The sequence below is a fragment of the Caretta caretta genome, chromosome 7 (genome assembly GCF_965140235.1).
Source record: "Caretta caretta isolate rCarCar2 chromosome 7, rCarCar1.hap1, whole genome shotgun sequence".
In the NCBI taxonomy this organism is placed as follows: domain Eukaryota; kingdom Metazoa; phylum Chordata; order Testudines; family Cheloniidae; genus Caretta; species Caretta caretta.
In genome coordinates, this window is record NC_134212.1 from 77,064,692 (window position 1) to 77,088,744 (window position 24,053).

Here is a 24,053-nt window from a genome sequence, read left to right on the forward strand (position 1 = left end):
TGTAGCTTTTCTGTAACTTGACACCAAGGGAAGGCTCAGAGGCTAAACATGTAACTCAGCACTGACTGGGGCTGCCCAAAATCAAGGAAAACGGAGCTAGGCACAGAGTACTCCGTTGGCCGGAGATTCCGGCTGAACTAGTATTAATGCGACATTACAGACACAGGGCTACCTACACTAAAGAGACAAGGGTACAGACACTAAAGTGTTGGTTGGATCAGGGAGTGCCACTGAACTGACAGTGATTTTTCAGATCTCGGCTAAGCAGGAAACAGATAGGACAGAGGTGAAGGGGCGGAAGGGGTTGCCTTGGAGCTCTGAAGCGGACTCGAGGACTTGGAGGAAAACCAGAACCTTACAGTGCAATCTTTCAGCCCCGCTCAGGGAGCAACAAAGACAAGTAGACAGCGATGGCTGAGGTCCGGGCTGCCTGCAACACAGAGACCTCTCGTCTCTGGTGGGTGGGGAGAAAGGAGGGGGAATGTCATTCTGCCACCAGGAGAGAGCCGCAGGAAACAGGAGACGGGTGGGTGTCTGGGAGTGGAATCTCTGGGTCAGCTGGAAAATTCTCCCCCGGTCTCTCCCCTCCACCCATTCCGCACTGTGTGTTGTGCTGCTTTGCGGTGTGAGAGGGAGCAACATGGTGATCTCCACACGCCTCTGTGTGGGCGCTTTAATCCCTTTCTCTGCGCTGCGAGCACACCCGGAGCACAGCCGCAGAGGAGCACAGCGCAGCAGCCTGAGCGGGGGCGAGACAACATGTGTGTGTGTGTGTGTATGTGTGTGTGGGGGGGGGGGGGGGGGGGGCGGCATCTGAGCCTCCCCGGCTGCAGCCGCATTCTTGTAGGCAGCAGAATGGCGGAGCAGGAGACAGGCGCATTGCAGGCGAAAATCAAACATGAAGGGTTAGATCCCGAAGCCTCCACTCTTCCATCAAAACGCGATGCCTTGCAGTGCTAGTTACAGAGCCTTCAAAGGGCTTCATCAGTTGTGGCTAATCCTCAGCGTATAACCACATAGCTACAAGCACTTCCCCAGCCACAGCTCAACTTTTCGGGTCTGGCAAAGCCACCCGGACTGTCAAGCAGTACAAAGTCTCCCCTGGCCACCTGCTCCTGTATAAGCTCACTTACTGAGAAGACAGATGGCCCCAGGAAAGGAGTTCGAATCGGGATCCAGATCAGATACTAAACTTTCCGACACTGATGGGGCGTTTGGAACCCATAGTTTGGTTCAACCCCACTATAGAGATAGATAGGGATAGCCACAAAGTTTGGATCCAGATCTGAATTCTTCCCAAATTCAAGGGCCCCATTTCCTTATTGGAAGGATTCAACTGAGAATGATGAGAGAGAAAACTGAAATACACACAGGGTCACACGCCCCCTCCCCAGATTTCTGCCAGGGTTCACACCAGAATGTGGCCAGCAGCCTTTCAGCACTGTGTGGGAAGGAAGGGAGGGGAGCTGCTCCAACCGCAGGAGGGGGAGGGATCAGATCTGGGCTAAGCAGTAAATAGATAGGACAGAGGTGAAGGGGCAGAAGGGGTTGCCTTGGAGCTCTGACCTGGCCCATGTCTTTGCAGAGCTCATCTCTTCCTCCCCCTGCCCCAGGTGTGGCTGGAAGCTGCTTGTCCCTTCCTGCCCATACAGCGTTGAATGGCAATTAACACCTCTAAGCTGCTGCTGGCCACCAACAAAACCCAGCTGCCTCCTGTCCCCCCGGCTACAGCACGGGCAGGAAGGGGTTAAGCTCTAAGGATACACTGTGGGCCAGGGCCCAGGGAACCTGACTGCCGGGGCTTCAGCAAACCAGGCCAGAGAGGTGGCTCAGCAGGGAAAGGAGCCTAGGGGATGGAGCAGCCCTGCCCCAGCCGCCACTCCAGGGCTTAGCTGATTTAGCTGAGGGGTGGAGAGGCTTCCCCATGCCAATGCAGTGCAGGGGTTTGGCACATGCAGGGCTTGGCTCCTCCTGGCCAGTGCTCTGGGCTGGAGGGTCTTGGGCTTTCCCAGGGAAGCGGCCCAGCCAGAGGTAGAGGGAGAGGAAGGAGCCTGTTAGCCAGGCTGTTGGTGAGCTGAGCGCTCCGACCAGGGGCTGGTTCTCCACACAGCGCTGGGAGCGGGTCACTCCCCACCAAGGGGATATGGAGGAGCAGCAGGGTGGGGAATGGCGAAGGGGCAAAGCAGGGAGAGGACAGCGAGAGGGGGAGCTTGTAAAGGGCAGAGGGGTGGGCCGCAGAGGTGACACATAACCAGCTGCCACCTGGCGCCTGCCCACACACACCAGCTACCGCAGCTCACAGTGTGCACCCAGCACCGGCCAGAAACAGGACAGGGCCCTCCTGGCTGAGAGCTGACATGCAGCAGGATCTGTGCTGACAGACCGGCAGGGGGAGTGGATGGCCCCAGCCTTGCACCCCCATCCCATCATCAGCCCCCCATTCACCGCTGGTGGACAGGGATCCGGCCAGCAGCAGGACCCACCAGTACTGGGGGGAGGAGAAGAGACAGAAAATATGGGACAATTTGCCTGGTTTTAAGAAAAAGTCGTGACACCTACAGGAGGGTTTACATACAGGACTGTCCCTTTAAAAACAGGACAACTGGTCACCCTACCCTTATTCCTCTCTAGTTTATAAGCAGAGCTTTACTTCTGCTTTGTTATTAGGAAGGTCTATAATTATAAAATTGATTATTTGTAGAAAAAAAGCCAAAATCCAAAATCTGCAACTCACATACAAAGATTCTAGATTGTAGCCTGGTCACATTATACAGTAAAAACCCAGCACCACAAAGCAAACAGATAGGCTCATTTCATTCCTAGGATCTTCAGAATCATCAGTGCCATTTCAGGAAAAATCTGCCGCCATCCAAGACACTTGTCATCACTGGAGAATCTACCAATAAGGCGTATGATTTTGAAGGTGGTCAGAAGCTCCGACAAATTCCTGATCTAAAGGAAGTCGTGTGGGAATATGCCAAGACTATTTCCCAACTCTGATTATAAAACAAACATTTGCTAGGTCAAACTTCAACAGCAGGTACTGGACATTAAATCTTCTTTATCATACCATCCTGTGATGCAGAGTATTATTTGGAAGACAAACTTCGATCCCCTGATGAAGTAAAAATCTTTGCCAATGAAAAGATGCAACAGGTGCAAACAAATCTGAGCCTAGGTAAATCCAATGAGCCAGATTAACAACAATGGGATGACTATTTTCATGGCTTCAAGCTGTATCTTAAATAAAAATTACTTTCCTTTCTCTAGTATATTTTTTCTCTACTAGATGTAATGGGAAAAGTAGCAATATTCTCCTATCATTGCATTATGTTGTAAGATCTTCCCATGTGGATCTATACGATCTCTGTTTAAATTCTTAAATACATACCCATTTATGTAAATACCTTGTTTCAGGTTCTACTAGACATTACTTTTGAGATATGTTTGAGGAAAATCAACCAGGAATTCAGGCTTATGGTAGGCTACTGGAGCAGAGGGATCAGGAATACAGTTGACCTACATCCGGGGCAAGGGGCATGAAATAGTCTATAACCTCTGTCCATTCTAATTTGTGTTTAAACTACAAAGAGCGCTTTACACTTATAAAAATATACAAAAAAGAGACAGTTACACTGTAACCACACAAACCATAATGGAGAAAAAACAGTTCATATCACTAAAGGTTTACTTTCCCCAGGAATTAGAGAAGAGAGCCTTTGGTCCAAATCTTGTACTTTAGACTTGGAAACTTTTCCCTGAGGACTAATAATTGATACAAACATTTTGTGCTTGGGACATACAGAGTTACAGCATTAGAGTTGGACAGTGATTTGCACAAAGCCATGGATGGGGCAGTATGGAGCTGTATTACTTGTTCAGAAGCATTAGGAATAAACTCTACCTCAGAAAGCACAATCTCTCCCAGGTTGCCTTGTGCACCCAGGGGATGTGCATGTACCCCACGCTTAAGGATAACACGCATTGCTCCCCACCGGAATGACAGTTCCACTTCACAAACCAGTGTGCAGGAAACATGGGACAAGACCTCACCTTCTCCTTGTGCTTTTCTGGATGTTGTAATCCCTGAAGGAAAAGTATTACTCTTAGATACTAATTTGATAGGTGCATTTGATAAACTTCAAGAAGACAAGGTGGACAGGTCACGCAGCAAACAAGAATGACAACTGGAAAAGGAAGTTGGGAAAATGGAACCAGAATAAAGGCATTGTTTCAGAGTTCAATGTATCTAAACATGAATGGGTATGATACACTGTAAGCAGATATGTAGTAGTACTGGCACAGAGAAAGGACTTCCTGCAGAAGGCATTATGTTTGCCAGATTGGCCAGCTAAGCCTACCATTGTCAGTATATATCCCCTTCAGAAAAGAAGTGAAGAGAAGGCATCCTGCCACTTCAACAGATGGACAAGAATGTCGAGATTCAAGACACCATTTGCAGGAGCTGTGTGTTAGTGGCAAGGAGATTTACAGCTGGGAATGTTGAAATGGCTCTTCTGGCTGAGCTGCAGAAACTATACTTCAGAGATTACCCTGTATCATTGCTAATCTAATTGTGAGCTGGATTACCTTGATAGAATACTTCCATCAGGCTGTATAGTCATTTTTACATCCAGTAGAATAAAAAAAATATTACATGTTGGACATGGTCATTCCAAAGAATTTGACACACTTTCTTTTAATTCTGTGGGAGACTCAAGTAAAATGGATGCAATAAACTCAGACAATCTGGCTGTGTATAATAAAACGAAGTTGAGATGTTGAAACCTAATCCTTTCTGGCTCAGATGACAAGAATACTGTGTTTGCAAGGAATATGAACTCAGAAGAAATACTGCGGATAAAATACATTTTCAGACAAAGTTATGCTAGGTGAAGTAATACTAAGAGATGAAGTATCTAGTGGAAAACAGTCTGAAGACTGACTCCCTCTGTGTTGTGTTACAACTTGGCATCCTTCATCTCTTCTTTCCTATTACACTACAGACTGAAACTGTGTTTTATGAAGGAAGAAAATATCATCTTTATTATCCCTCGATAAACATAGGTACAAACATTATTTAGAGGTCATTTGATACTACAGATAGTAGCCAGTTTGTTATATATTTTTCCCATAAAAATCAAGCCAGCTCCACAGGAAAAAAGGACAGATGACAAACCTGTTGCACAGAGGAGCATATTCTAATTTCTGTCCAAAGACCTGGCTTCACACAAGTATGAATAAATATGAATATCAAACGCCTCAAACTTTACCCAGCTGTAAAATTATATTGCATATGGAGCTAGACAGATTCCTTCAGTTCTCAATATTTAAAAACAAAACCCCCATCAACAAAAGACTTTCAGGAATGGCAATGATTTAGTCTCTCCTCGTTGCGTCCTGTTATCCTCCAGTTCCTTCCATGTTCCCCGGGGGCCCAACAATATACTCTGATGACCTAGAAGAGTGTCTGTCCAGTAGTGTATGATGGGCTGATCTGTGTGACATCTAGTTACATCAAGATAGGAATCTTCAACATATGGGTTAGATCAGCTTTTTGGGAGTTTAATTGTTGTTTAAATTGAAAAGTTTGTCTGCACCTACCCAAGTCTAAAAAGAAAATGAAACTCCAAGGGCCAACATAAAGAAAGAGCTTCATGCAAGTACTGATACTGCATCTCAGGATACCCTCCACTTGCTCCCTTCTCCCTGCTACAGCTTTAGCTCACCTTCCCTTGCATCAACTTTAATTGCCTGTTGTCAATTAGCCTTGATATGTCAGCAGCAGCAGGGCTTCTAGTTTACTCCACAAGGTTAAAATCCTGGCATGTGCCATGCAGGATGCATTCGATCTATTGGATGTGGCTGCTCAGGCAGGAGTTACCTAGAGCCCTAAGGCAGACAATAGTTTGTCCTTCAACATCAATGACTGCCTGGGAATTTGAGTCAAGTCCATCCTGACCTCTACTAGCTACAGAATCCTAACCTAGTTCTCCAAGCAACTTCATGGAGCTTGAAACACAAGCCTACATATGGACATAACAGAAAGCCTTCACAGAAGCAAACAATAGCACTCAGGGAAAAATCTAGCTCTTATACGTTCAGGTTTCACTTGTACAGTATCTGGAATTTCTTTAAAAGTATCATTAAAGTTGAGTTTGCACATGGAATAGAATCTCCCTACATTTAAGTAAATTACTTATCATCTGAGGAAGCAGTTCAGTGTTAATTTTTCCATTAAGACGTACCCTGGTGTCGATGACTATGGTGGCTTCTTTTTTTGTACCGTAGCTGCTTCCAAGCATTTAATCCATGTTGGGTACAGTTTCTAAAGTAAGCATGTATGACTCAGGTTTGGAACATTTCCAGCTTTGGAAGGAGAAAAAGAAGAGCGAGAATCTTCTTTGTGATCTGGGTTGCTCCTAAACCAATCCGCCCTCAGTGGAGAAAATCAATTACACGTCTGCCATGTAAATATTCATTTACTGGAAACAAGACATAATTTGGGCAAACAAAGTGACAGTTTCCCCACACATTTGTCAATGCCCTTTAGTCCTGCCCCCATAAGACATGCCTAGTGTATCCAAGTCTTTTGTCTCTCTAATGTGGAGACTACCAGTTAGGAGGATGGGTGTTGCATGTGGGTATTTGCACCTTATGGTTTAGGAGTAAGAGATTCCAAAACTCATTGTCACCTGTAACTAGATATGGGTCTGAGCTGCATCTTGGTTCATGATCCAAACTTTAATTAAGTTAGGGATTGTATGGATCTGCAGTATTAGTTTGTGCCACTCTCTGCTTTAATTTATTCAGTTTGAAACCAGCTCCCTGGAGGTGAGGCTAGTGCACTTCTCAACTGTGGCACTAGACTATTTACAATAGCCATTCTTTACCTAGCCATTCCAGGTTCTTTGTAGCAGTTAGTCTTTGTTACCCTTAATGTATTGATTCTCAGATGCGATAGCTGATGGATTCCTTCAGCAAGTAGTTGCTGAACCGACTAGAGGGGATGCCATTTTAGATTTGGTCTTGGTGAGTAATGAGGACCTCATAGAGGAAATGGTTGTAGGGGATAATCTTGGCTCAAGTGATCATGAGCTAATTCAGTTCAAACTGAATGGAAGGATTAACAAAAATAAATCTGCAACTAGGGTTTTTGATTTCAAAAGGGCTGACTTTCAAAAATTAAGGAAATTAGTTAGGGAAGTGGATTGGACTGAAGAATTTATGGGTTTAAAGGTAGAGGAGGCCTGGGATTATTTTAAATTAAAGCTGCAGAAGCTATCGGAAGCCTGCATCCCAAGAAAGGGGAAAAAATTCATAGGCAGGAGTTGTAGACCAAGCTGGATGAGCAAGCATCTTAGAGAGGTAATTAAGAAAAAGCAGAAAGCATATAGGGAGTGGAAAAAGGGAGGGATCAGTAAGGAAAGCTACCTTATTGAGGTCAGAATATGTAGGGATAAAGTGAGACAGGCTAAAAGTCAAGTAGAGTTGGACCTTGCAAAGGGAATTAAAACCAATAGTAAAAGGTTCTATAGTCATATAAATAGGAAGAAAACAAAGAAAGAAGAAGTGGGACCGCTAAAAACTGAGGATGGAGTGGAGGTCAAGGATAATCTAGGCATGGCCCAATATCTAAACAAATACTTTGCCTCAGTCTTTAATAAGACTAAAGAGGATCTTAGGGATAATGGTAGCATGATAAATGGGAATGAGGATATGGAGGTAGACATCACCATATCTGAGGTAGAAGCGAAACTCAAACAGCTTAATGGGACTAAATCGGGGGGCCCAGATAATCTTCATCCAAGAATATTAAAAGAATTGGCACAAGAAATTGCAAGCCCATTAGCAAGAATTTTTAATGAATCTGTAAACTCAGGGGTTGTACCGTATGATTGGAGAATTGCTAACATAGTTCCTATTTTTAAGAAAGGGAAAAAAAGTGATCCAAGTAATTATAGGCCTGTTAGTTTGACATCTGTAGTATGCAAGGTCTTGGAAAAAATTTTGAAGGAGAAGGTAGTTAAGGACATTGAAGTCAATGGTAAATGGGACAAAATACAACATGGTTTTACAAAAGGTAGATCGTGCCAAACCAACCTGATCTCCTTCTTTGAGAGAGTAACAGATTTTTTAGACAAAGGAAACGCAGTGGATCTAATTTACTTAGATTTTAGTAAGGCGTTTGATACTGTGCCACATGGGGAATTATTAGTTAAATTGGATAAGATGGGCATCAATAGGAAAATTGAAAGGTGGATAGGGAATTGGTTAAAGGGGAGACTACAACGGGTCCTACTGAAAGGTGAACTGTCAAGTTGGAGGGAGGTTACCAGTGGAGTTCCTCAAGGATCAGTTTTGGGACCAATCTTATTTAATCTTTTTATTACTGACCTGGGCACAAAAAGTGGGAGTGTGCTAATAAAGTTTGCAGATGATACAAAGCTGGGAGGTATTGCTAATTTAGAGAAGGACAGGGATACCCTACAGGAGGATCTGGATGACCTTGTAAACTGGAGTAATAGGAATAGGATGAAATTTAATAGTGAGAAGTGTAAGGTCATGCATTTAGGGATTAATAACAAGAATTTTAGTTATAAGCTAGGGACACATCAACTAGAAGTAACGGAGGAGGAAAAGGACCTTGGAGTATTGGTTGATCATAGGATGACTATGAGCTGCCAATGTGATATGGTTGTGAAAAAAGCTAATGTCATCTTGGGATGCATCAGGAGAGGTATTTCCAGTAGGGATAAGGAGGTTTTAGTACCGTTATATAAGGCACTGGTGAGACCTCACCTGGAATACTGTGTGCAGTTCTGGTCTCCCATGTTTAAGAAGGATGAATTCAAACTGGAACAGGTACAGAGAAGGGCTACTAGGATGATCCGAGGAATGGAAAACTTGTCTTATGAAAGGAGACTCAGGGAGCTTGGCTTGTTTAGCCTAACTAAAAGAAGGTTGAGGGGAGATATGATTGCTCTCTATAAATATATCAGAGGGATAAATACCAGAGAGGGAGAGGAATTATTTAAACTCAGTACCAATGTGGACACAAGAACAAATGGATATAAACTGGCCACTAGGAAATTTAGATTAGAAATTAGACGAAGGTTTCTAACCATCAGAGGAGTGAAGTTTTGGAATAGCCTTCCGAGGGAAGTAGTGGGGGCAAAAGATCTATCTTGCTTTAAGATTAAACTCGATAAGTTTATGGAGGAGATGGTATGATGGGATAACATGGTTTTGGTAATTAAATGTTCATGGTAAATAGGCCCAATGGCCTATGATGGGTTTTTAGATGGGGTAAGATCCAAGTTACCCAGGAAAGAATTTTCTGTAGTATCTGGCTGATGAATCTTGCCCATATGCTCAGGGTTTAGCTGATCGCCATATTTGGGGTCGGGAAGGAATTTTCCTCCAGGGCAGATTGGAAGGCCCTGGAGGTTTTTCACCTTCCTCTGTAGCATGGGGCACGGGTCACTTGCTGGAGGATTCTCTGCTCCTTGAGGTCTTCAAACTACAATTTGAGGACTTCAATAGCACAGATATAGGTGTGAGGTCTTTTTTAGGAGTGGTGGGTGAAATTCTGTGGCCTGCATTGTGCAGGAGGTCAGACTAGATGATCATAATGGTCCCTTCTGGCCTAAATATCTATGAATCTATGAATCATGATTTTAAATGGGTTTTTTGCATCTACATCCTTGGCCAGCACTGAAGATTTATGGGGGGAGGGCATCAAAACCCATAATTTATTATTATTATTTATTTGTTAACCACCAAAGGTGTGCTTGATGCTGAACAAGACACAAAATAAAAACAGCTCCTCTCCTGAGGAGTCGGCAATCTAAAAGAAAAAAAGATCTCTCTCTCTCTCTCACACACACACACACACACTGCACCTTTGAATGCATCATCATGGGTTAATAAAATATCTATTTATTAATCTGAAATCCTATTCACAGAGATAAGGTCTGACAACTATATGTCTTGGGTTCATTATATACCAAACTGATTGCTTCCTCTATCTAAATTGTTTCATAATCTATTTATATTTTTAAATTGGCCTTTTAAAAATAATTGTGAGTAAACTCTTCAGCTTGCCACAGACCTCAAGACTATTACTGTGAGTCTGTTTGAACTTTGCATCGTCTTTGCAGATGCTGCAACACATTAATAAAAGCAACATTTTCAGTCAAATTCTGAGATTATCATTTCATATTTGAACATTTCTCAAATACTGCATCAGTCTTAATTCTAGCACTGTAATATAACAAAATAGTATTTCTTTCTTGAGTAATAATGATGTTCAGGTAAGCTACAATAATTTTGCACTTGAATGTGAAGAGTACAAATATAAATGATAGTCTAAAACTTTTATTTTTCACCACAAATGGAAAACAACATTGTTATCCAGTTGGAGTTATATAATAATGGGAACATCTTGGTGGAAATTTTAAAAGAAGAGATTCAGCACATAAATTAAACATTATTTCAACATAGTGACTGGCTAAAATGGCCTTATTTTCTAAAGTTTAAAATACTATAAAAGAAAGTAAAAATAAACATTTCACCAAGCATGGAATCAGGGAAGTCTAAATAAAGAGTTTGAGAGGAAAACTGAGACCACTGCTACAGCAGCTACTACTACACTGGGAGAAGTTACAGCTATCATGCAAGCTAATCGGAATAGAATGGGTAGCGTACAAAATACTGTCATTTCTTTCTTCATAATTGCAGAATCTCTGTTTGATTTTTTGATTATGGTCTCTGTGTGGTGCTATGGTATCTTCAGCTTTATGGAGAAATTCATCCAAGCACGAAGAGCAAGGCTCTCTGCACCTATTAACCTCCGTGGCTGTACAGATGGAGGGAGAAAGCAGGTGAAGAAGCCTCCAGGTGGGCTTCTGAACAGAGGAAAATATTCTTATTTCTATCCAAAGATCTGGCTTCACACAAGTGTGAATAATCAAACTCCTGAAACTTTACCCAGCTGTAAAACTATATGGCTCATGGAGCTAGACAGCTTCCTTCAGTTTGGAACATTTAAAAACAAACAGAAAAACCCCATCAACAACAGACTTTCAGGAATGGCATTGTTTCGGTCCCTCCTGGTTGCATTCTATTAACCCCCTAGAAAATAATCTGGGTACTGTGGAGGATGTCTCTGTGCTAGCCATGAACAGGCCAGCATAGAGGGGGTGATTGGGACCACAAACCACTGGGATGGTTCAGTGGCTCAAAATCCCCAGATGGTGTTGAAGACCAATGGGCTCTATTGCAGCCCCTATAGGGTTCACTACAGAAAGCCTGATTAATTAGGCCCTCTCTGAGCCACAGTACCTTCTCAGGGCTCTTCTTGGGGTGGCACAGCTCTGTGTCTGAGTCTAGCACTGTATCGGCAGTCATAGAATCATAGAATATCAGAGTTGGAAGGGACCTCAGGAGGTCACCTAGTCCAACCCCCTGCTCAAAGCAGGACCAATCCCCAACTAAATCATCCCAGCCAGGGCTTTGTCAAGCCTGACCTTAAAAACTTCTAAGGAAGGAGATTCCACCACCTGCCTAGGCAACGCATTCCAGTGCTTCAGCATCCTCCTAGTGAAAAAGTTTTTCCTAATATCCAACCTAAGCCTCCCCCACTGCAACTTGAGACCATTACGCCTCAATCTGTCATCTGCTACCACTGAGAACAGTCTAGAGCCATCCTCTTTGGAACCCCCTTTCAGGTAGTTGAAAGCAGCTACCAAATCCCCCCTCATTCTTCTCTTCCACAGACTAAACAATCCCAGTTAACCTCAGCCTCTCCTCATAAGTCCCCTAATCATTTTTGTTGCCCTCCATTTTCCAGTTTTTTCACATCCTTCTTATAGTGTGGGGCCCAAAACTGGACACATTACTCCAGATGAGGCTTCACCAATGTTGAATAGAGGGGAACGATCACGTCCCTCTATCTGCTAGCAATGCCCCTACTTATACATCCCAAAATGCCACTGACCTTCTTGGCAACAAGGGCACACTGTTGACTCATATCCAGTAATGCCCACCATTCCCAATTACTGTATTTGCTGTGGTCCTACCAAAATGGGAGTCATCTTCTTTTAAGTACAATATAGTGTCTTATTCAGTGCAAATGTAACTTGCACTTATGCGACATTACACTAAATGATGATTGGGATTTTATACTCTGAAATCTCATTTTACCAGGGTATGTCTTCAGTATCAAATGAATAATCCCATAATTCACTTTTGTGGAGGGTAGACACTAGAAATGTAAAATTTATACCTGATCCTTTCAGAAGTTATCTCCTGTTGTCAGCTGTTTCTTCCCAAGAATGTGTATATTTATCTCTTGGGCAAATGTTTAGTTTTTAAAATAAAATACTAAACCAACTCTATTTATGAAGCAGCAGCAGCAGAAAGAATATTCCAGAAAATTATTGGCAATTTGATTTTAAAATAGTGAAGCAAAAGATCTGGGCAAAATTAGCATGTTAGCAGTAAATCAAACAATTTTCTGAAGTACTCTGGTCTAACGTACTGATTCTTGCTAGTAGGGTAATAAGAAAAGTTAGTGAAAAAAAGAGATTATTTCTAAAGTTAGAAAATAAAATGAAAATGTTGAAGTTAAATATCACCGCAATACAAAAATGCACAAATACCTTCTTCAACATCTGACATATATTCACCATCACTGAGAATTTCAGGGGTGTAGGCTTTACGTACTGCATGATTTAAGTAAACAATATAAGTAAATATGTAGAGCACTGATATGTCAACAAAATAATATAATGTCATAACTAATAATTTTTTTTTGCAACAACGATTATCCAATGGGGCGGGGCGAAGAATTTAACAAACAATCTATGATACAACAAATAGAATTTTAAAAGTAAATAAAAATTTCCCTTTTTGCATACCTTCATCATCAGACATGTCAAGAACTTCATTCATAGTTTCTGGTACATTCATTTTATGCTTTTCTGTGACAGTCTGTTAAACATAATAAGATCATTTCAAAGTTCAGACATTTTCATCAGAAAAACATCAATTTATTGTTACATTTATAAATTAAAATACATGACAGGCCACATTTATGATCTGAAATTAGCAGAATAAGCCTTTATTTTATTTTCTGCAGTTTCAACATGTAGCTGCATATAATTATGAAATACAGTACATTCAAATAATAAAACTACCTAATATTATATCAATATATTTAACTATATTCATACAAGTTCATACAGCAGATAGAATGCTCTGAGGATCCAAAAATGATCATATCACATAAAAGAAACAAGTACAGTGAAAGAATTTAAGGCCAAGATGTTTGTAAAAATAGGAGCCTAAAGTAGTACCTTACTCTTTCTACAGTCCCATTGACTTTAATGGGAGCAAGAGTAACACAATCTAGCCCTAACCTATTAAGTCCTTTTCTGCTGTGTGAAGTTTCCTGCTTCCTGCATCGGACTATTTTGTGATTTTGGAGCTAATTTTCTCTGCAATATTTTTAAATACATACCTCACCTTGAACTGCCTATATTTTCCATAGTGACAACTGTAATAATATTATGGTAATCTATGATATTCATCAGAAAATTTTGCACAGAATGCATTCAGATGGCTGATTTTTACTTCTATCATTTATTCTCATTCAGGTTCAGGGAGCAGTATAAGAAGACTTAGATTTGGGGAAAGCTGAGTTTGCATGCCTGAAATCTTCATTTACAGTAGCTATATATGACAAGATAGCTCAGAGCTGACCTGCTGGTTTAATAAAAAAGGGGATATTGAAACCCTAACGGAACCACAAACTTTGAAGTAAGAGAGCAGTCAAGCACGATGTTTTGGATCCTACAGAAAAATCTGTACAGGTTTGGTATAGCTGTATCCAAGCCAGAATGCTGAGCGAAATTCAAAGATATGCTCACATTTGTGTTTCCACTTTTTCTACCACTGTTATTTCCCAGTCATCAGACACAAAGTTCACAAATGATTAACAAAGTTTTAGGAGGAAAAATGACTGAAAAGATTCTGGTTGTGGTCTTTGATCCAAACTTTTAAGCTTGTCATTCTTCATTTACCTTTATATACTTTATTTTTGTCTAGCTTCATAAATAATTCTGTGGCAAGTTTATGTCTCTCTGGCTCTTGTCCTCATTTGATATAATGGAAGCATTCCTTCATGAGCAAAGTAGCTTAGAACTTATTAAAGACCTTACACTCATTTTGTTCTGTGGGAATTATTTAAGGTTAAACTACCAGCTTTAGAAGGTTCTGTCAATGCATGTTCAAAGATTTTGCCTCAGCCATGTCTATACAGACTGAATTGTATGGATCAAAGATCACATACATAATTTATTCAGTTATTATTAGAGTTTTATTACAGTATGGGTAAAAAAAATCACAATACACTAACCCATATTCACCCTTTGTACCACCTTAAATGGAATTACAGCTGGGATAGATTTGGCCGAATATCCTCAAAAGATCTTTAAATTAGATGACTACGTGACAGGAGAGTCTAATGCCCTCAGTAATTCAGATTCTATCTCAAAGTGCCAAGAGTCTACAATGCACCACACAATGTTGTTGGTGACTGATTACCAACATCTTGATTTTAATAAAAACTGTTTTCTGGGTTTCTGTGACTAGAGCTGTGTCTAAACTAAAAGGCATTTTGGGCTGTGAAGTCCTTTTTGTACCGTACATTTCTTGTAGTCTAATTCACAATTTGATGTAATGCAACTTTTCTCTACTTATAGCACATATTAAATAATATATCTTCCTACCTATGTGACATGAACCCAACTAGTTCATTAGTTGTACAGTCTACGAATGAGCCTCCTATATTTGGAGTTCTCAGTGTGCAACAGTAAATATCCTTGTCCTACAATTATCTAGATCTCTACAAGCCTGAGCTTGAGATAACAAGTTTCTGTTTATGCTGCTCTCCTAAAACTCTTTGTTATGATGTCAGTTGTTCAATAAGCCTTATTCCTGTTGTAGAAAAATATTTTAGAATCTCCCTAGAGATAAGTAACTTTTAGAGAAGGTATGAAGAGAGGTGCTAAAAAGATAGAGAAGCAGTGGTGATTGGTGCTTATTATCCAGCATATCTAACTATACTTCTTTATTTTGAAGTTTATCTTGTTAGCACATTTTAAGACAGAGCAATATAGGTTTTATATAAGCTAATGAATTATAGAACACAGCTATGGAAGTGACAAGAGGGAAAGCGCACATGAAGTAACAAAGATAAAAGCCAGCTTTTGATCCTGAATGTCTTCTATATATCAACCAACTGCCTTGATAACAGGCCACTCACAAGGAAGCTGATGACACCACAATTGTGAGAGGTGAATATTAACAGTTTTCTGTCTGCAGTGTGCTCAAAAAACAAGGAGGATGTTTCTTTCCTATTTTGTTTTGCTTTAAATAGTAGTTTTAGAAAAAAAATTCACGAAAGAAATTAGCCAGCTTTTTCGAACCAGCATTCACTTGCTTTAAATGGTTTTTCTGTGGTGCAGATTGTGCCCAGCTAGCATGGTGGCTTACTGGCTCCCCATGACATGAATAGCAGCATGGGAGCGATCTGCACAAGCCACTACATTCTCCTCTCTGTGAGAGGGATAGGTGGGGGTAGGCAGAACAGAGTGGGGACTGGGCTAAGCTTTGGCTCCATCTCCCCACATGCTGGGTGGCATAACTGTGCCAGGTAAGTACCCAGAGCAGTTTACTCACTCTCTGGATAAGCAGAGTCACAATCTCCCTTCTGGGCTCCAGGGACAGTGCAACTACACACACACCCTTACCAAGGCAGATCGTTATCTCACGATCTGACCCTTTGTAGCTACCAAGAGGATTTATGTGATCATTCATAACACCTTGTGCTGTTTGCGTTTCAACAAATATCTGCCCAAGATGTCTCAATATCGCTTCTTTTGATAACTTTGTACAGCAGCCATCAGTTGAAAAAGAAAAAAGTATGGGAACGATTATCCACTTCCTTTACGAAGTCAAAAATATTCCTTTTCTTTTTGCGAATACAGACTAACACGGCTGTTACTCTGAAATCTGTCATTACGCAAGGCATTGCATTTAGCCGTATGGAGTGGAAATCTAGTCCACAGTATGCATCCGATGAAGTGAGCTGTAGCTCACAAAAGCTTATGCTCAAATAAATTGGTTAGTCTCTAAGGTGCCACAAGTACTCCTTTTCTTTTTGTGAATACAGACTAACACGGCTGCTACTCTGAAATAAGTCAAAAGTAGGAGGTACAAATGAACGTTGGTGTTTATCATCCCAACAATATCAATTTATGTAGGTACGGATCCATAGTCAAAGACAATAAGAGAAGATTGGTTAACAAGGGTCAGTCACATCGTAAGACAGTGGCCTCCAACCTTCTCATGCCCATGATCACTTTTTGAATTTAAGAGAAACCCAGGATCTATCCCATCCCTTCCCCAAAGCCCCACCCTGCTCACTCCACCCCCCGCCCCCTGTTGCTCGCTCTCCCACACCCTCACTCACTTTCACGGGTTGGGGCAGAGGGTTGGGGTTTGGGAGGGGGTGTAGGCTCTGGGCTGGGGCCAAGGGGTTCGCAATGTAGGAGGCGGCTCTGGGCTGAGCCTGGGGCAGGGGTTAGGGTGTAGGAGGAGGTGAGGGGTGCAAGCTCTGGGAGTGTGTTTGGGTGCAGGAGGGGGCTCTGGGCTGGGGCAGAGTGTTGGGGTGCAGGAGAGGGTTCAGGGTGCTGGCTCTGGGAGGGGGCTCAGGGCTGGGGCAGAGTGTTGGGGTGCAGGCTCTGGGAGGGAGGTCAGGACTGGGGCAGGGGCAGGGACTTATGGTGCAGGAGGGGGTATGGGGTGCCGGCTCCGGGAGGGGGCTCAGGGCTGGGGTGTGGCGGCACTTACTGTGGGCGGCTCGTGGACGGAAGTGCAGCGAGGCTAAGGCAGGCTCCCTGCCTGCCCAGGCCCCACACTGCTCCAGGAAGGGGCCACTGCGCCTCTGCAGCTCCTGGGATGGGGGGCACATGGTTCTGCGTGCTAACCCTCTCTGCAGGCATCACCCCCAAAGCTCCAATTGGCCACGGTTTCCTGTTCCCAGCCAATGGGAGCTGTGGGAGTGGTGCTTGCAGGCAGGAACAGCACACGGAGACCCCTACCCCCCAGGGTCACGGGAGCATTCTGGCTGCTTCCGGGAGCAGTGTGGGGCTGCAGCCGTCAGGGAGCCTGCCTTAGTGGCAGCCCCACTACACCACCGGAGATCACGATTAACGGGTTGGTGACCACTGTCGTAAGATATTGTCATCACACTATTAATATTGTGATGATTTTGTCATTAAGCAGTGAGCAATATTGGGAGAACATACCTGTGATCCAGGAACCTCTTAGTGCCAACTGGCAAGGGGCAAAGAGGGAGTGTATACAGGGTACAGGAATCTCCTGTGTCTGGTGCATGCATTCAAGCTCACCAAAGAATGTCATGTGAGCTCTCAAACAAGTGCCGGTGTCACACTGGTCATCACTATTATTGCAAAACACATATATGGATACCGTGCAAGGAGTTATGTACATACACTCTAAATTATAAGGTCTGGGTCTAGGAACTGGTCACCAGCAAAGGTGAAAAACAGGTTTCCTGTCAGACAAAATATATTTGAGGCATTAGCGTTATTTCTAATGGGTTCACCTTACTTATACTGCCAAATTTAGATATCTCCTCCTTTTGAGGCTGGCGTGCGTAAGCATTTTAAAAATGTTCCTTAGACATCAGTAAATTCCAGCTTCCCTTAATTTACAACATGAATTTAACAACTATTTGTAGTCAGTGCTAAATCTGGAAAGTTGTAAATTTAACTGGATTAAAGTTGTCAAACAAGTGATCACCTGTTGCTGAGTCAAAAGTGTTTCTAAATTCAAAGGTATTCAAACTGGCTTAATCTGAAATGGCTTGCTTGAGAGAGAATGTAGTATATGATAATAAATCAGGCAATGGAAGCACTGGGCTTGTTCATAAAGTGAGCCTTAAGTATCTATTTCAAACATTTTGTGGTTCATTATAAAATTAATATGGCAGGACTCTGAGTCTGCAAACACTTGTCTATGTGTGTAACTTCACCCGTGTGACTATACCCTTTTACTTCAGTAGGAATACTGACATGAGTAAAGTTATGCTGATGCATGTTTGCAGGACCAGGGCCTAGATGTCTTCTTTTCAAAGGGACACCATCAATCTGAAATGTAGTCAGTTTCAAAAAATGAGCTCAATGTCATTTTTAAGCACTATGCCTGCCTCTGAATCCCTTGCCAATTTTTATTCTTTTTCAATCAAACTTTCCTCTTATTAAAAATGTTTGTCTCTCTCCCCGTTACTGTATGAAAGACACACACAAACAACAGGAGAAACTAACTAACTGATTAAAAGAGAAACAGAGAGCCCGATTAAAGATGAAGTACTGTCAAATGTAATTGAGCTGAAAACAATTGAGCAGTAATGTTTCACTCTAATCTTTTTCAGTTATGGTCACTGAAACTGTTACCTGAAACAACAGTAAGATGCTTTCAAACAGAAATGACATATTTAAGTTGATGGTGTCCCTTTAACACTAACAGATAACACTGGGACTTAATCTTTTAATTGCCTTCAAGAAGCATCCCACAATTACAGTACAAACCCTTCTAGTGGTGTTCCATCCAATTTTGTCAGTTTGGAAGAACTGCTTTTAAACTAAATCATGACATTTGCAAGCCCCTACAACAGTATATTTTGTGCGCTACTACTTGAAGGTACTGGTGGGTGAGAGAGCACTGAGTGAACCACTGCAGGCATTCAGAACTGGGTCTCTTAAGAAGAGAGGAGATCGATGTTGGTTTCTGCTTGTTTACAAAACCATATGAGGAAAGTGACTGCACTGAGGCCCCAAGCTTGCAATTAGATCGCCACATGCAGGACACTGTGCCCATGCAGATCTAGTTGAAGGATTGGGACCCTGGTTATTTATACTGTGTATAAATATCAATTTATTTATACTGTGTATAAAAATCAATTTCAGTAAGGTTTTTGCAATACATTTTGGTGATATTTATTACCTGAATTTTAGCACTTTTTAAATAAATTTGCTGTAAATATGATTTTTTTTTATATTTGACTGCATACGGATGTTATATTACTAACAGTATGTATGGCCACCTTTAACAATCAGATTGCAATCTCAGCAGGTATCTATCAACAAAGCTAAATACCATGTTTGTATAACTTTGTAGATTAAGAAAGTTATAATAATTTCATTATTGAAATATACTATACTTACAATTGTAGTCATGGTCTCTTCTGTCACGATCTTCAATGTGTCAACAACTGAAATGTAGCCAAGTCGTTTAGCAATGGCCAGGGCAGTGTTCCCATTCTGAGAATTGAAAAATTAATAAAAATGGATATGCATTAACAATGCTTAGCTATAAGAACAAGTAATAAGTTCAGTAAAAATTTACTTCAGAGTTCAAAGAAAATGTTTATAAGTCAACGCAATAAAAAGTTCCAGCAGCAGGACATGTAACGTTAGGCATTTAACTGTTTACATAAATGGCAAGGAGAGAAATAACCAGTACAATAGAAGGATTAAATTTTTATCATTAAATGTTGGAAAACATTGATTTCACCACACAGACCCAAACAGATGAAAAAAAAATTCCATCAATAATAATGAAATTTAAAGAGAGGCAAAATAAGAAAAATACTTCTTAGACTTCAGTTTCAGGATATTTACTTTGTATATTTTGACATGTGATGTTGACAATTTGTATTTTAATGGTTATAAAGCTTTAACATTTTGAATCTCAATATTTACTGTCATTAAATAATTTTCATGGCTGTCACCCCCGTAATTTCTTGTAACTGTGAAAGTTTAACTTGGTTAAAATAGGAAAAAAATGCTCAAAAATAAACATCTATATTATCCGTCGAAATAAAAATTGAATTCTGACAAGCCTAATTATATTCTCTTACGAATGCATTTTAAAGTAGTTGGTGTTTCAGGAAAAGTAGAGCACTAAGGTGGCTATGTCTCATAGCTGAGATAACAGGCTGGCTGTTCTGTTTTATTCATGCTCTCCCACTGTCCCCCGCCCCACATTCTTCTACATTTCCATTGTTGAGATGTAGTGGCACAGCACTTTTTACCGTCGGGAAAGCATTGTCATGCTAGAAAAGAAGCCACCCACAATATGTTTTTCTCTTGTCCCTTACCACAGTGAGTTCATTGGGCGATGCGCCATTCTGGAGCAAGACGTTAATGATATGGGTGTGTCCCTGCTGAGCAGCTTGGTGTAGAGGGGTGTACCCATTCTGCCAAGGATGGAAAAACAGAAGAGTTTGCAGTGTTCTCAGGAGAGGGTTTTGATTTTTTTTTAAAAAAATAAACCAAGTGAAGGGAAAAGAAAACCTCACCTTCGTTTTGGCATTAACTTTAGCAAAGTGTTGCAGAAGGAAATTAACAATCTTTATGTTTCCATAGTGGCAGCCAACATGTAATGGAGTGTATCCCATCTGGAATGTTTTTTAAAAAGAAGAAATATATGAACATAAGCAATTACCATATGTGAACAACTCTATGCATTTACTGACAATAAACTGAATATAAAACAGAAAAGCCCCGGGAAGGTTTTGTTTTGTTTTGTAATGTGGAAAAACATCCTGAAAAAGATCTCTGACAGCTATGTGCTCTGTCCTCTTCTTATCTTTCCCTCCCCACAGAACACACCTTTTCCCTTCCGTATCCAAAATGAACCTATAAGGGGAAGCTGCCTTGCATGTCTTGTGAAGTTGAGCATATTTATTGTTGATTTCACAGACTTTTCTCATATGCTTAGACTGGTGCAGGGACTATCCTTTTATTGTGTGTGTGTGTGCACAGTGTCTAGCACAGTGGGGCCTTGATCCCTGATTGGGTCCTCTAGGCACTACGGCAATACAAACAAATAATAAAAATGGATGGAATATACAGCCAACTCCATCCTGACCAGAAGAGCCGCTAGGGATCTGAGTGGACTCCAGCAGCACAAAGTAGTCCTACGGGAGGCAGAATGCTTGCTGGTGAATGTGAAGTTCTTAGGCATGAAGTCTAGTTTTTTAAGGGTGTGTCTACACTGCAATAAAACACCCATGGCTGGCTCATGTCAACTTTTTTGGGCTTGCTGAGCTTGGGCTGTGGGGCTATAAAATTGCAGGGGGGAGAGAGGAGAGTCCCAGAGTCCAAATGGCTATACTGCAATTTTATAGCCTCGTAGCCCTAGCCTGTGTAACGCCAACAGACCCCAGTTGTTGGTGGGCGGGATCGAACTGGGGACTTCTGGAGCTTAGTGCATGAGCCTCTACCGCATAAACTAAAAGCCAACTGGCTGTTAGCTAAGGCTGAAGAGCAGACTCATTTTCTCTCTCTTTCTTCAAGTGGTCTCGGTGCCACTAGATGGGACAGAACACCACACCCAGAAGGTGTGTGGGTTACACCTGGGTCACCTGACACAGGCCAGCCATGGGTGTTTTGTTGCAATGTAGACGTACCCAATGTGTTCTGGACCTTTTGTTTCAGAGACCAGTGGAAGCTGGTGTTTTGTTAGCAGAACACCATGACAAACTTTTGCACTGATGAATATATGGATTTTTCTCCTTGTTGTTTTCCTACCTGACTTTCATTATTAATGTACAGTTCAGAAATGCCCACCAGAGCTGCAGCAAAATCCAGCAGCTGTCAGGGCATGAGATGCTTAAACAAATAAGGGAAATCTGACTCATGTCCAAAACACCTTATAAAATTGAACATAGCTAAGCAGTACATTTTTTGGCATGAGTTCTAATTAAGAACTAAAATGTAAGCCTGTCTCTATAAATATACTGCTCAGAAACAGAAACCTAAATACTACTTAAAAATCTCACTTAAATGTAGCAACAGGGAATCAGAGTGTTCAATCTATTTGCTGCTCACCTTAAAAGCCATTCAAATTTTAAATAACTTAAACGACATGTTGAAACATGTAAAGAATCGTAACAAATACTTTCATAAATAGTGAAGTTATACTGTAAAATGCAACAAATCAGAGAGAACCCAAAGCTGCTGCCCCCACCATCTCTTCTCTCTTTTTCTGTCTTTTACTATAATGAAAATATTGTTAGTTGATCTGAAAGAGCTTGGGATTCTTACAAAGTGATAGAAATGATCAGATTGTACCTCCTAAAGCAATTATCTCCTCCTTTCTTATCTGCCTGCATCAAGACATTATCTCTTCTTCCTTAATAAATACGCTTACTTCATTATAATCAGACTGGGGCTGCAATGAAGGACAGTTCAGAAGAGGGGCAACTAAAAAGAAGACTTTTTCAAAGTACTTTACAAAGATTAACCCAGTTGGCTGTTGGATAGGCGAGGATTATCCTCTCTATTTTACAAAGGAGGAAACCGAGGCACAGAGGTTCAGTGACTTGCCCAGATGCACTGGGAAGGGAATGCCAAAGTCAGGACTGGAATTCAGGAGCTCCTGCTCCCTATCTTATTTTCAGACCACTGAACCATGACTCTTAAGAAAAAGGAAAATAAAGATGTGAATGGCTCTGCATGGTTTACACTGAAAGTATGTTTCAGTGGTTGTCGCATTTAGATTCAGTCTTTTCTTCATATCAATTTAAATTAGTCTCCAACATGTCCATTTTAAACAAAAGGTGCCTAATGGCCTATCTTAAAACATCCTGGGGGAATATTAGATGTGCCAATTACTGTAAAATATGGTGTGTGTATTTACATGCCTTTACTTCAGTGAATCATAAATCAGGTAACATGTAAAGAATATAAAGAAACTACTAAGTAGACTATTTAATTAAGTACTACTTTAAATTTACCCACTGCAAATGGTAAATGTCAAGATTTTAATGGCACCCACTATTGTACCTCTGTAAGCTGCTAGCAGAACAATTACCTACACGACTTCTTTCTCGCTGGCTCTTTTCTCACTGCTGACTAGCTAGCAATTTGAATCAAAGACCAGGTACAGTACTAACTCTGGAAGACTTTCTTTTTGTCCCTTTTGAAGTGTGTGGGGTAGGGGAAAGAACAGAGGGAAGTTTTTGAACTCCGAATGACCTCCACCCCCATTTATTTCCTTTCTACTATTTTCCCCTTGGAGGCCTCAAAGCACAGCTATCTTGTGTCCCAGAAATGACTGCCAAATACAGCTCTCACTAAAGCCATTAATGCTGTTTTTCCTATCAAGCATGGGGAAGGGAGGTGGGTTCACTGCAGAGTGACATGAGGTACTTCTTCCCTCCCCTCTGGGGTTCAGCATGGTGCCTTGGTGGCAATCTCAGCACCTGCCAGCCTGGGAGGAAAACACTGAACTCTGAACCCTATGTGGCAGCATATTGTGCCACCACTAGACCACTGGGCCACCCTGGAAGATTTTCTCTTAAGTTTCCAGTACCTTGTGGTTACATTGTGTCATGTTTTATCATGCTCCATGTGCTATACAATGTAGTGCCGCCATCAGCAAAGACAGGATGATGTGACAAGACAGCATGGAACACAAATGAATACATTGGACATTTTAGAATGAAGTTTCTTTCCGTTAGCAAGCAGCTTTCATAGCAATAGGCAACAATGTCCACAATAATTGTGCTGGGTCAAAACACAAAATTAAAACTAATTACTGAGATGCCTACTTAAACCTGAGACCCAAAGAGAATATCCTCTATTTCCCAGCTACAGTATGAACTCCAATACCAAATGGCTTTCAGTCTGGCAGTTATCTAAATTTATATTTACAGTATTTCTTGACTTCCTTATTGCAGATGGATATCCTGTTGAGATTTCTGAATCATGCCAACTGGCAGATTACACAGTTTGCTTACACAGCCAAACAAGGGTGGAGAGCAAGAAAGCAATTCTCACTGCTACCTGGATTCCCCATTCTGGGTTCTCAGAACATTGTAGATGAGTAAACAGGAGGCTAAACATGTTTGTTTTGTTAACAAGTTTTAAACTATAGAAACATCATATGCA

At 41.4% G+C, this 24,053-nt stretch overlaps 1 protein-coding gene across 16 annotated transcripts in view; it reads right to left on the reverse strand.

Annotated features, from left to right (window-relative positions):
• ANK3 (ankyrin 3) overlaps positions 1-24,053 on the reverse strand; it is a 558,892-nt gene that overhangs the window by 90,354 nt on the left and 444,485 nt on the right. For 13 of the 16 annotated variants that reach the window (XM_075130811.1, XM_048856231.2, XM_075130812.1 and 10 more), the window contains 5 exons: positions 20,456-20,554; positions 20,255-20,353; positions 19,320-19,415; positions 12,924-12,996; positions 12,666-12,728 (listed from right to left, as the gene is read on the reverse strand). In XM_075130811.1, coding sequence (XP_074986912.1) covers positions 12,666-12,728; positions 12,924-12,996; positions 19,320-19,415; positions 20,255-20,353; positions 20,456-20,554 — 430 coding nt within the window. The remainder of the gene's footprint in view (positions 1-12,665; positions 12,729-12,923; positions 12,997-19,319; positions 19,416-20,254; positions 20,354-20,455; positions 20,555-24,053) is intronic. The other 3 variants (XM_048856232.2, XM_048856233.2, XM_075130816.1) reach the window with 1 other exon arrangement.